The sequence below is a fragment of the Centrocercus urophasianus genome, unplaced genomic scaffold (genome assembly GCF_019232065.1).
Source record: "Centrocercus urophasianus isolate 14NV4802_14NV808 unplaced genomic scaffold, USGS_Curo_1.0 seq_965, whole genome shotgun sequence".
Classification (NCBI taxonomy): domain Eukaryota; kingdom Metazoa; phylum Chordata; class Aves; order Galliformes; family Phasianidae; genus Centrocercus; species Centrocercus urophasianus.
The window spans coordinates 4,903-17,319 of record NW_024885605.1 but is presented as its reverse complement, the minus strand read 5'-3'; the positions used below and the strand labels follow the sequence as shown (position 1 = coordinate 17,319).

At 64.0% G+C, this 12,417-nt stretch overlaps 2 protein-coding genes across 3 annotated transcripts; both read right to left on the bottom strand.

Annotated features, from left to right (window-relative positions):
- Nucleotides 1-445: 445 nt before the first annotated feature.
- GHDC (GH3 domain containing) lies at nt 446-3,428 on the bottom strand. Its single transcript, XM_042839557.1, has 8 exons — nt 3,176-3,428; nt 2,969-3,099; nt 2,313-2,889; nt 2,015-2,204; nt 1,875-1,946; nt 1,635-1,768; nt 1,460-1,548; nt 446-1,158 (listed from the first exon to the last, which is right to left on the bottom strand). The coding sequence occupies exons 1-8, from the start codon at nt 3,426-3,428 to the stop codon at nt 958-960; spliced, it is 1,647 nt and encodes a 548-aa protein (XP_042695491.1). The 3' UTR covers nt 446-957.
- A 1,027-nt stretch (nt 3,429-4,455) lies between these two features.
- On the bottom strand, nt 4,456-12,145 carry LOC122171782 (signal transducer and activator of transcription 5B). 2 transcript variants are annotated; one of them, XM_042839558.1, is made up of 18 exons: nt 9,232-12,145; nt 8,982-9,138; nt 8,821-8,910; nt 8,443-8,617; nt 8,244-8,374; nt 8,020-8,171; nt 7,796-7,951; nt 7,547-7,726; nt 7,365-7,452; nt 7,081-7,203; nt 6,833-6,925; nt 6,513-6,719; nt 6,100-6,194; nt 5,903-6,033; nt 5,474-5,644; nt 5,265-5,316; nt 4,852-4,959; nt 4,456-4,782 (listed from the first exon to the last, which is right to left on the bottom strand). In XM_042839558.1, the coding sequence occupies exons 1-18, from the start codon at nt 9,357-9,359 to the stop codon at nt 4,656-4,658; spliced, it is 2,364 nt and encodes a 787-aa protein (XP_042695492.1). In that variant the 5' UTR covers nt 9,360-12,145; the 3' UTR covers nt 4,456-4,655. The 2 variants fall into 2 exon arrangements, with proteins under 2 accessions (XP_042695492.1, XP_042695493.1); XM_042839559.1 differs by having other exon boundaries at nt 5,489-5,644.
- Nucleotides 12,146-12,417: the final 272 nt, after the last annotated feature.

The following is a 12,417-nucleotide window of genomic DNA, read 5'->3' as shown; positions in this document are numbered from 1 at the left end:
GCAGGGAAGGGCCCTCCACACCATTTCTACCCTGGCAGGAGGTGGTGGCTGCACTGCAGGGATGCTTCATGCCTGCCTTCTTCAAGACAAGCGGCCTTGCTTGCCCCCACCCTGGTAACAGCTGTGTGCACAGCAGGCTCTCTGAGCGCCACGGCTCAGTAGCCCTTAAAATAAACCTTAACAAGCAGGGAAAGGACCAGCTCCCCCCCCCCCCCCCACCTGGTACATTTGTGCCTCAAAGGCATCAACGGCCCCAGACACTGCCGGAGCCCCAGACAAACGCTGAGCTGGTTAAATATTCATGGCTGACCCCTCCCCAGGACTGAGGCGAGCAGATAACAAAGGCCAACTTCTCATCAGAACAGTCAGGGTTGTCATCAACAAATCTCTTAATGAGGATTAAAAATTAAAAAAAAAAAAAAAAATCAATCCCAGAGCGCTGTCCTTTATTTATATTTGAGAGTTAATCCTCTTTTATTTTGCATCTGTTTTTTATTTTTTCCTGTTTGTTTTTTAAGTTAGAAAGCCCCTGCTGGAGCTGATCGCTTCCGAACCACCAGACACGTGCTGGGGCTGCGGAGGGGCAGCCGTCCCCGCTGCCAGCACGCAGGGCATCCGTGCCAGGGGACACAAAGCTGCAGAGCCCCGGGCTCCCCACTGCGAGGGAGGTTTCTGCTGTTCTCCTGTGGTGGCCACCGGCTGCAAACCCCCAAGGGACCCCCAGGGAAGGCACAGGCACCGCTGCCCCGCGTCTGGTGGCACTTGATGGGGCCAATCTTTGGCTAAGGCACATCCAGAAAGGCCCAGAGGGTGCCCACCTGCAGCCACAGTCCCCCCCTGTGCCCAAAGTGAGCCCTGAGAAGAGCCACGGTCACGCTCTGCCGGCTCCATCGGGTGCCCTCACCCCAGTCCCACTCGGTGCCCGGTGGGTGACACCAAGCAAGCCCAGCGCTGCCCTTAGGAGATAACGGTGCCCTGGATGACGGCCAGCAGCCGCTCCTCCCGCAGCACCCGCGGCATGGGGGCGGGGCGGCCCATGGCTTCCCGCAGCCGCGCGAAGGCCCCGGCCCCAACCAGGTGCAGGCGCAGGGGCCCGATGCTGCCCTTGAAGCGGAACGATTTGTAGATGGGGAAATCCTCCTGCAGGCAGTGGTCCAGCTGCAGACAGGGAGGGGGAGCTGCCAGCGCGCATCCCAAAACTCTGCTTTCCCTATGGAGCAGCTGCCACCCCCCAAAACCCAGAGCTACCCAGAGCCCCTGCTCTGATACCAGACAGGGAAGAAGCCCTTTCGCCAAAAGCCTTCCCTGTTCGCGGTGCTCCCGCTCAGCACATCAGCAAAGCAATCCCGGAGGAATCCCGCTGCCGGTGAGCACTGCCACCGCGTGGCGGCGGGGCGGGCAGGGAGCGCACAGCAGATCTGCACCCTGCCTGCCATCGGCAAACCCCAAACCGCCTTACCTTGTGGCGCTGCCCCTCCGACAGGTCCCGCAGGCCCCGCAGCTCCACGAATACCTCGTAATGGGGGGCACCGGCCCCTGAGAAGGCACCTGTGGTGGCGCCACCAGCACGTCACGGCCACCCGCAGCCACCAGCTCTTGGAGGCGGGTGACAGGAACGCTTTGGGGATGCTCACCCAGCAAGGTGCTCTCCACGCAGATGTAGTCCACGAGGCGGGCACCCGGCCACATGCCCACGGCACGGCACAGGCTGCGGCAGAACTGCTCCTCAGGGATGCTCTCGCCACGCACACTCAGCGCTTGGCTCTCCCTGCGGGCACAGCAGGGCTGGAGAGCCTGCACTGGGGGTGCCAGCAGCACCGTGCATCCCCACAGCCTGCCTAAAGGTGAGGGCCACAGGGCTGGGGTGACCTCACCTGCGCACGGGCTCCACCACAGGGCACTGCTTATGAAAGCCGGCCACCTGCAGCACCTCTCCGGCACGGCACCTGTGTGGGCAGTGAGGGCATGAGGCTGGGGAGGGGTGCACAGCCCCCGCAGCCCCACAGCGGAGCACCTGTACTCCCTGGGCCGGGCGGTGAGGATCAGTGTGTACTCGCGTCCCTCCCAAAGCTCGCCCAGCAGCACCGTGCGCTGCTTCTCCTCCTCATCGGCTGGGCAGGGCAGGAACTCACAAAATGCCCACTCTGGGCACAGCACAAAGCGAGGCGTGGGCTCTTTTGGCCACAGGTTGACACCGAGCAGAGCTGGGCAGAGAGCAGCTGTGAGCTCCAGACCACTCTCCTCATCCCCTCTGTAGGGCACAGAGAGAAGATCGATCCCTGCGGGAGGGATGCTGCACCCCCAGCACTCACCTCCTGCCACCCGGTACCAGGGGCAGTACAGGGGCAGCCCCTCGCAGGCTGCCCGGCTCAGAGCATCGCAGTACAGCCGCTCCCCGCCGCGCACCGTCCCCACCACCACCACCTGCAGCTGCGGCCACAGGCGCCGCACGATGCCCTCGAAGCCCCTCTCACACTCAGCCCGCAGCTCTGCTGCCCGCGTGCCGTCGGGGACCAGCAGCGCCTGCAGCCGACCCCGCACCTCCTCAGGCAGCCCGGGCTGGGGCCTCAGTGTGCCCAGCGCCAGGTCGTGGGCCAGCTCTGCCCAGCCGTGCCGCAGTGCCGCCAGCGCGTCGTGCAGCTCGTTGGGCAGCCGGGCCTCCAGCACGCGCAGCGCACGCGTCTGCAGGGCGAAGAGCAGCTGCACCCGCAGGGCTGCGGAGCGCAGGGGCAGGGCGGCGGCCTCGGGGGGCGTGCAGTACAGCGTGGGCAGCGGGCAGAAGCCCGGGGTGCGGGGAGCGGTGGGCGCCCAGCCCAGCAGGGCCGTGCCGCGGAGCGTCAGCGCCTGCGGGAAGGTGCGGTGCAAGGCGTGCAGGTAGAGCAGGACCCCCTGTGCGGAGAGATCGGGGGGCTGCAGAACAAAGCCGCGGGGCACCGCCCGCGCCGCGCTCCCCGCAGCCCTTGGCTACCTGCAGCGCGGGCTCGGCTCTCCAGCAGCTCCGCAGCACGGCCCAGAGGCTCAGCGGCGGCAGCGGCTCCGCTCGCTCCCCGTCATTGCAACACGTGCTCGGCGGGTGACGCTCCCGGAACGCTTCGGACCCTGCGAGCGGAAGGCGGGGCTCAGAAGGGCGCCCCGCAGCCCCCGCTGCCCGCTCTCCTCTCCCAGCCCCGCTCACCCGGGGCCTCGCCGGGGGGCAGCAGCCGCCGCAGCCGCCGCTCCTGCCCGTGCCGCACGTCGGTGCTCTGCAGCTCCAGGCGGCGCCGCTGCCACCCCGAGGCCCGCAGCAGCGCGGCGCGGAGCAGGCGGTGCCGCAGCGGCGGGGCGGAGGGCAGCACCACGCACACGGCCACCAACAGCGCGACGACCGCTGCCAACATCGGCCCGGAGATCGCGGATAGCAGCGCCCCCGAGAGCGCGGCCGGCGCCATCTCCGCACCCGCCCCGCCGCGCTCCCGCTTCCCCCCGGCCCGGCCCCCCCCGGTCGCCGCCGGCTGTTCCGGCTCCGGCAGAAATGACGGGCAATGAGCGCGCCCGGGCCCGCCCGCTGTCCCCCCGCCCCGGGAAATGAGCACCGGGCGGCTCCGCCTCTGCGCCCGAGCGCAGGGTTTATTTTCGTTTTCTCTCTTCTGTATTTCATTAAAAAACCACGCCGCCCCTTCCCAGCCGCGACGGGGCGATGCGAGCAGAGGAACGAATCGCAAATAAAAATAGACAGCAAACGCAGCCCGGTGTGCACCGCTCGGAACGGGGCGGCCCTTTTATTAAAAAATAAAACAAACAAAACAAAACAAAACAAAAGAAACAGCGGAATTCGGTTTGCTTTACTTTGGCCCGGGGCAATGCCTGCAGCTCCCGAGCCTCCTGCCCCGACCCCAGCCCGACGGGTGCGGGTGAGGGGCCCCCACCCCCCGGCAGAGCGAGGCCGGGAGCTGCGCCCTCCCCGAGACACACGTGAAACCCAGAGCTTTTGTGTTACAAAAATAGTCCGTGCTTTATTTACTCTGTGGTAGAAAAATAACATCGCCAGGGAACCAGAGGTTCTGGGACACGGATGGGACGGGCCGGGGGGGAAGAGGGGCCCCTTCCCGCCTCCGCCGCCTCCTGCCCGCCCCTCGCTGCGCTTCCTCCCTCCCCACCGCCCCCCTCCCCGCAGCGGTGCCGGAGGGGACCGAGGGGACGCACCCGGAGCCGGGAGGACTCCCCGCAGCCGTCGGGGGCAGAGGACGAGATGGGGACCTGGAGGGGACCCCGACACCGCAGACTGCCACCCCCCGCCCGGGGAACGGGGTCACCGCGATAGAACACCGACGCGCACACGTACATCCTTGTGGCGGCTGCAGATAGCGAACCCGCGGCCGGGCCCCCCCGGCTCTGCGGGGAGTGGGGCAGCACCGCCGCGAGCAGAAGCGGAAAGCCGAAGCTGGGCCGTGTAAAAGGAACATACAGGAAAAACCATGCGACAAATCCGCTGCCTTTTATACAAGGGCATAAACATCAAAGAGCTGGACACCACCCTGCATTTGGGGACAGCACAGAGCAAATCTGTGGGGCGAGAACCCCCCCACGGCCGCCTGCCCCCCGGTTGGGCACAGAGACACAAACACGGCACAGTCCCCGCAGCGCTGGGGGCCAATGTGGGGCCGTGCGGCCGCCGGTCACGACTGGGCGTGGGGGATCCACTGACTGTCCATGGGGCGCCGCAGCAGCTCCTCCACGTGCTGGGCCACGTCCATGGTGTCGTCCAGGTCGAAGTCGCCTTCAGGGTCCAGCACGGTCTCGGGGCTGCAGGAGGTGAGGGGGTGAGGGTGTGGGCCAGGGTGGCCGCAGGGGGGATGGGGACATGATACCTACTTCTGCGTGTACATGTTGTAATGGGGGTGAGAGCAGACGGCCGGCGACGGAGCCTGGTCCATGTAGGTGCCCCCCCCAGGGACGGCGTCACCTGATGCGCTCACAAACCTGCAGGGATGAGAGCGGGTGAGTGCTGCGTGGGTCCTGGCAACGCTCATCGCCTCCTAGCAGGGATCCAGACCCTGCACACGCTCCCCATCTCAGTTCCCAGTAGCAGCAGCCACCTGCAGGTCCCAGCCCTGTTGGCCACAGGGAGATCTGGGCTCCCAGAGGAGCATTGCGGGCCCTTGCTGTTGGGCACTACGAGCTGCTCATCCCCAGCACCGATGCGACCAGCAGGGCACTGTGGCTGGGAGCGACCCAGCCCAGCAAGCCAGGGATGAACCCGTGGGACCCCGCACACTCGCACTTACTCTGGCACAACTTGCTTGATCTGTGGCTTCACGTACCCATCCACAGCTTTAGCTAGAGGAAAGAAGGCAGTGCTGAGGTGCAGAGCTGCGGGCACACTGCACACCTGCAGAGGGGTGGGGGCCCCCAGGGCTGGATGTGCTGGCAAGCCCAGGCCCTCCCCAGGGGAGGTGTGGAGGAGTGACGCGTGAGGGATGAAGGGCAGCGCTACCTGGCGTGGACTCACAGAGAACCGGCGTGTAGTACTTGGAGAAGACCTCATCCTTGGGCCGGTCAGGGAACACGTAGATGAGGTAACTGAGGTCCCCGAGGCGGTCAGCCAGCGAGCGGATAGAGAAGTCCCTGGTGGTGAAAGGCATCAGGTTCCAGAACATCCTCTCAGCTGGAAGACAAGAGAGGGCACCGCAGTGATACCTGGGGTGAGCCTGAGACTGTGCCGAAAATCCAACGTTGCTTCCTGAGCTTTTTCCCTCCCCCAACATCTGGGGACAAAACACAGCCTGCCAGAAAGCAGGAGCTGGCGGGAACAAAGGGGAGCTGCAGGCACGCGACCGGTGGTGCTGGTGCCAAGCAGACACAGGAGGTGCTGAGGGAGCCCAGGTGGGGACACGGAGACGGGGGCAGCGGGGGCTGCGCTCACCGGAGTCGAACTTCCACGCGATGGTGATGCCGCCGATCTCCGAGTCACTGAAGCGCAGCAGGAAGGTGCCATCAGGTTTGCTGATGAGGAGGTCGTGCGCCTGCTGCTTGTTGACGAAGCCCAGAATGGCCCTATGCAGAGCGAGGGCGTCAGGCGGGCGGTGCGGCGCCGTGCACGCGGGGCAGGACGGCTCTTACCCATCGTTCCAGTGAGGCTTCAGATGCTTCTTCAACACCTCCATCACACCGTCAAACCACTGCCAGAAGGTGTAGTTCCTCCCAGGCAGATTTTCCTGTGGAAAGCCCCAAAAAGTGAGCGCTCCTGCCTCCAAACACACGGATGTGGCGGAGACCCGGATGGATGCAGATCTGGGCACCCACCAGCCCTCATCCCAGACACCACGCAGCACAGCTCGGGGAGCACAAGCAGCGAACCCCAGGGACACAGAGCACCGCAGCCTCCAAACGTGGAGGGCAACACCTCCTGCTCTGCTGCAGCCAACACCTGGTTGGGTTTTGCACTGATCCAACACAAAACAGCTCTCTTTGGGCATAAGCGCTGGCACCGCAGTGCAGCCAAGCCCATCCTGGCACACGGAGCACCCGCTCACCCGGTTGAACTGGGCCCAGGACACCGTGGTGCTGCTGTAATCCTCCAGGTGGGAGCTGGTGCTGTTGAAGAGCTTCTGTGCCAGGAACACTAAGTTCTCCTTCGTCAGCCCGCGGCTGCTCTGCACCTCTGCCTTGAACTTCATGTTGAGTGCCTCACAGAGCTGCGGCCACTGCACTTTTTCGGGCACGGCGAAGGGCACGCGGCCCTGGAGAGGACACGGGACAGAGTCAGCGTGGCCAACACCCGGCCTCGGGCACATCCCCGCTGGGCAGCCCTGCTCTTCAGGTGGATGGAGCCCACCCATCACTCCGTACTCACGGGCTCCGCGAAGGCGTTGTCCCAGAGCACGGTGGCCGTGGCGTTGTTGTCCTGGCTGCCATGCACGATCACCACCACAGGCAGGGACAGCGTCTGCCAGCAGGAAGGACAGCGGCACAGAACTGAGATGGGATGTGGTGGGACCTTCCCCCCCACTCCCCCCCCCACACACCCCAAATACACGCCCCATCCCGTAGCTCTGTGTGTGGGCACGGTGTCCACAGTTCACCCATGACCAATAGCTTTACCTTCACCTGGAAGACCAACTCGTTGCCGCCGACGCTGAACTGCGACTCAAAGAGGATGGTGAACTTCTCCTCCGTCACCGACTCAGCGCCGCGGCGGTCCGAGCGCTTGATCCGCTTCAGGGACTGCAGGGACACAAGGGGTGAGCCCACGGAAGGAGAGTGCAGGACAGATGGGGACACAAGGGGTGAGCACAGGAGGGACGCAGCATGGATGACAACATAAATGGTGACCACGGGGCACGCGGTGTGGCAGAGGCACCAGGCACAGGACTGCTGGCTCTCACCATGTTGCGGAAGTGCGCGCTGAGCGTCCCGGTGGCCTGGTGGTATTCCATCACACAGCAGTTGTTGAGAATCTCCCCACTGCTCTCACTGCGTGAGGACAGGGGGTCAGGATGGCAGCAGCCCCTCACACCCCCTGGCCCCACTGCCTCCACATCCCCATTCCTGGCCCCTTAGGCATTACTTGCGGGTGCTCTCATTCTTCAGCAGGGCCTTGGCTTGCTGCTCACTGATGATGGTGGCCTTCACCTGGGGGGGGTTCATGTGCACGTTCAGCTTCCCCCCCACCAGGAGCCGCACGGTGGCTGCAAATTTGGTCTGTGTCTTCAGCACCTGGGGAGGCTGCTTCTCGATGATGAAGGTGCTGGGGGGCAGAGAGTCAGGCGGGCAGAGGAGCCCAAAATGCCCCCCATCCCCCGAGCTGCCCCCCTACCTGGTGACCAGGGCGGAGATGATGTCGGTGATGGTGCCGTTCAGCTCTGACAGCATCTCCTCCACGGGGCCGGGGATGGGCAGCTGCTGGCACAAGTGCTCGGCGCGGCGGATCTGCTGCCGGTTCTGCCAGATGATCTCCGCCAGCTTCTCGCACCTGGGGGGCAGCAGGCTCAGCACCCACCATGGGAACGGACCCAGTTCCCCCCTCCCACCAGCACCCACCAGGTCTGCAGCACATCCAGGGTGCCCTCGGGGGGGCCGCCGTTGCCCGCCAGCTGCTGCCGGCGCTTCCATTGGATCAGCTCATCGTCCAGGATCGTCGTCTGCTGTTTGCGCAGCAGCTGCAGCGTCTTCTGGTGCTTCTCGGCCAGCTCCTGTCGGGCAGGACGTTGTCACAGCGCACGGGGTGGCACGCAGTCGCTGTGGGGACACCCCCTGGCACTCACCACACGGTACTGCTGTAGTGTCTGCGCCTCCCGGTGCAGCCAGGCCTCCAGCGACGCCTTCTTCTGCTGCAGCGTCGTCTCCCGTGAGAGGCGCTCCTGGGGACCCAGCTGGGAGAGCTGGGAGAACTGGGCTGGGGATGGGGACAGCGTTAGGGCACGGCCGGCACCCGGCCCCGCGCCCCCCCAGCCCCTCAGGCACCTTGCAGGCGCATGTTCTCCTGGTACTGGATGATGAAGTATTCCTGTGTCTGCTGCAGCTTCTTCAGCTCGTTCTCTGAGTCCTGTGTGATGAGCCGCAGCTCCTCGAAGGTCTGGTTGATCTGCAGGTGCTTCTGCGACATGGCGTCCACCAGAGTGCCGGCGGGTGAGGGGCTCTGCATGGGCACGGGAGCACTGAGCACGGCTGGGGATCCCCTCTGGGATCAAAGGGACAAAGGGACCCTCCCCATCCCCACCAAGAGCTGGAGGGCAGTGAGCACCTCCCCATTCCCTCTCCATCACCCTGATGATGGAGATCCCCGCACCCCCACCTTCAGGACCCACTCCTCACTCCGGCGATGCCCACAGCCCTACTCACGTTGTTCGCCTCCCGCACCAGCCTCTGCTCGTGGTACAGGATGTGCCGGATGCAGCGCACCAGCTCCATGGGGCAGCGGTCGTACGTGTTCTGCAGAGATGCGAGCTGAGCCGGGTGCGGGGCAGGGAACCCCGGTCACCCCATTGCAGCCCCCTGCTCACCTGCAGCTGCGTGACATAATGCCCCAGCTTGATCTTCAGCAGGAAGCCATCTTCACCCACTTGGTGATCCGCCTTCTTCTGCAGCTCCTGGATCAGCCCCTCCAGCAGCTGCGTCGCCTTCACGTTCTCCTGGGGGTTGTCGAGGTCGATGGAGTCCCTTTGGGGGTGCAACGGAGCAATGGCAGCAGGGGGGGCAGAGCGGAGGCAGAGGGGCAGCACGGCGCCGCGGGGCTCGGTGCGGCCGACTCACCACGCCTGGCTCTCGATCCACTGTGACAGGTAGTGCCGCACCTCGATGGGGAAGTGATGCCCATAGAGCGCCTGCATCTGCCGCAGGGCTTCGCCCTGGAGCTGCTGCGCCTGGATCCACACCGCCATGGCTCACCACCTGCGGGGACGCATCGTCAGCACCGCGCAGGGACCCCGCACTGGGAACCCCCAGAGCCACCCCGAGGGGACGGGGGGGATCTCAGCTCTGTGTCACCGCCCTGTTCCAGGAAAAGCCATCGGAGAGCTTGGAGGCATTCACAGATGGCGCCGCTGCCTCGGCCGCTTTGCTGCCATTTCCCTTTGCTGCACCACGGACTCGTGGTCAGGGAAGCGGGGGCAGGGGGCTGGCGAGGAGCTCCGGTGTCAGTAGGGCCAGGCAGCCTCAGTGGCCCCAGAACCACAGGTTGTGGATACAGACACACAGCCCTGGCATCCCCACTGTCAGGGAGCAGCCACGCACACAGCAAACGGAGCCAGGACTGCGGAGAGACGGCACCTACCCAGTGCCAGACCTTTCCCCCACTCCCCACCCTACACAGGAAGAGGAACAATAACCGAGTTGGCTAAAAATGATTTTTTCCCTTATAAAAAGCAAGGAACGTTTCCCCATTCACAGAAGAGACAGCGAGCTAGAAATTCTGCTAGGCCTGGGGGAGGCAATGAAAACAGAAAGCAGTGAGGAAAAGGGTACAGGGGGAGGCCGATAGCAATGCACGCGCAGGCAGTTAGCAATTGCTGACAATTGATAAGAGGCTCTGATGGAAATGCTGCTGCTGGCAGAGCTGCAGAGGATGCCAGGAATGGTTTTACTGCACCAGGAAGGGATGGAACCCTGGGAGCAGCCCAGGCCCAGCACAGAAACATCAGCACGGACAAAAGAACAAACAAATGCTGCTCTTCCTATCAAGAAAATGGTGATACATTCCATCTTACAGGAGCAGAACACTTCCTACTCCACTTGAATGGGTTGTTAAGCAACAAGTATTAATCTGCTGCTGCGGTCAGCTCCCTGTTAGGGCGCACAAAAGGCTCTGCTTTGGAGCAGGAGATGGGAACATGGCATTGGGAATGGTGGGCAGAACAGGAGCGCTGCGGGGGGTGCAGGACAACCCCAAAATGCACCCCATGGGCACTAGGATGATACCCACAGCCAAGGAAAAGTATCACTGATGCAGCCACAGGCATTTCTCCACACTGCTTGTTTTCTGCCTCATCCACAGGCTGGGGAACCTTCCCAGGAGCTGCAGGACTTTGCATGGAGCGCCGGCAGGCAGCACAGTGCTGCAGCTGCTGTGGCCTCATCGTTGTGTGTGGAGCTGCGCCGCCATGGGAGCTGGCCACGAGCACAGCAGACGTTCCCAAAAGATGCAGAAACGTCTGGTGCCACATCCCTGTCCCATCCCCGTCCTCATCCCATCCCATCCTGAGGGCAGCCCCAGCAGCCATGCCTTAGCTGCAGCACCAGGGGCAGCTGCAGCAGTCAGCTGCATGCACGGCAAACAAATGCAAGAGACAGATAATTGCAGTGGTTTCAGCTACTTTGCATTTAGTTAGTCCTGGCAGGGAGCTATAATCCCACCCATTACCACAGCTCGGTTAACCAGCAGCAACTCAACAAGCCACAGCAACTTGCCTGCTGGTGACTTAGTGCTTGCAATGCTGCGCACAGCAGGACAGTTGCTGTGGAGGGGTAAAGTGGGGACAGCCTGGGGAGGGCTGCCTGGCAGGGAGATGCCAGTAGCTCCACTGCCCAATTGTCATTACCAGATTGGCTGCAAAATGGGTGAAATGCACACAAAGTATGTTTCCTAGAGGACTCAAGGCAACAACATGAGGGAGCTGGGAGCACCTCTGAGTCCAGGGGTGGTCAAGAGACCCAGCCGAGGCTGCAGTTGGGATGGGCTGTGGCCACAGCCAACACTGGCAAGCCCCAGAGCCTCCCAGGCACAGCAGCAGGCTGGCAGCCAGCTCCAGCCGTGAGTTGCAGGAAAGCCACAGCCCAGAAGCAAATAGAAAAAGGAGGGAAATGTCTCATAGGGCGAGGCTGGCAGACACAATCCTGTGTGCAGGGAGCACGGCAAAGCCACAGCATGGGCAGCACCTGCCCAAGGGCCGCTGCCCCCGAACTGCTGCTGCCCTGGTGAGCCAGTTCCAGCTGAGCGCAGGATGCCTGCAGGATGCTCCTGAGATGCTGTAGGATGCTTCCTGCACACAGATGCGGGTGCTTGCAGGATGCTCATGGCACGCAGTCCTGGGATGCTCACAGGATGCTCACAGTGCACAGCTGCAGGATGCTTGTGGGGCTCTTACATCATGCTCACAACACACAACCCCTCCAGGGATGGTCCCCGTGCTCACACCAGCACACCTACTGACTGCAGGCCCTGGTCCCCCACGTGCCCTGAAGGGCCAGGTAAAGTGCTGGGGGAGGAGGGGGCGCACCAAAAGGGCTGAGGCTGCTGCTGCTGCCCCATGTGGCCCCTCTGCCGCAGCAGTGCCCACACTGCCCTTTTTGTGGGGCTCCCCAGCCCCAAGCAGGGGGGTCTGGGTGCAATTTCCTCCCAGCAGGGAGCAGCTCTCCCCCTCCCCCCGCCACGTTGGTGCTAAAGCTGCGGTGCCGGCTCCATAGCAGCCCTGCGCTCGCCACAGTAAACACACAGACACGTGGTTTCCCAGCACCTCCGGGAGCCCAAGATCTCTTCCAGGTCAGAGACGACCTCACCGGTGGCCACAAGGCTGGACCCCGAGCACCGCGTGGGTTGGTGCTCCCAGGGCGGCACTGTGCCATAGAGGGGACCCACATCCCACAGAGAAGGGCAGCTCACACCAGGTCTCAGCCAGGGCTGGATGCGGCCCCATCCCACTGGCTCTGGGAGAAGCAGCCAGCAGCGGCCGCTCGGCGCATGGATGGCGCCGGTTCCCCCCCACAGACACCCACGTGCTACCCCTGCTCCACCCTGGGGATGCACACAGCCCCCAGGCAGCCCCTCTCTGCTGAGCTCCCCCGGTGCCGCCCCAGCTCAGCCCCTTCGCCTTCGCGTGGCCGCCACGCTCTGCGTCCTGCCCTGCAGACACGAAGGGTTCTGCGTGCACCCAAAGGGCTCCATGGCCCACGGCCTCCCCGGGCTCAGAGAGCTCCAGGCACGGTCCCTGGCTCCTGCGCGGC

What these genes read in the sequence shown, in the direction of transcription:
- GHDC (XM_042839557.1), bottom strand. Translation starts at nt 3,428, where the DNA reads ATGGCGCCGGCCGCGCTCTCGGGGGCGCTGCTATCCGCGATCTCCGGG. An exon ending in CTGGTACCGGGTGGCAGGAG is followed by an intron (nt 2,205 to 2,312) that starts GTGAGTGCTGGG and finishes CTCTCTGCCCAG; the next exon opens with CTCTGCTCGGTGTCAACCTG. An exon ending in GCCCGGCCCAGGGAGTACAG is followed by an intron (nt 1,947 to 2,014) that starts GTGCTCCGCTGT and finishes CTGCCCACACAG; the next exon opens with GTGCCGTGCCGGAGAGGTGC.
- LOC122171782 (XM_042839558.1), bottom strand. Translation starts at nt 9,359, where the DNA reads ATGGCGGTGTGGATCCAGGCGCAGCAGCTCCAGGGCGAAGCCCTGCGG. An exon ending in GGAGAACATGCGCCTGCAAG is followed by an intron (nt 8,375 to 8,442) that starts GTGCCTGAGGGG and finishes CCCCATCCCCAG; the next exon opens with CCCAGTTCTCCCAGCTCTCC. An exon ending in TACAACATGTACACGCAGAA is followed by an intron (nt 4,783 to 4,851) that starts GTAGGTATCATG and finishes CACCTCCTGCAG; the next exon opens with CCCCGAGACCGTGCTGGACC.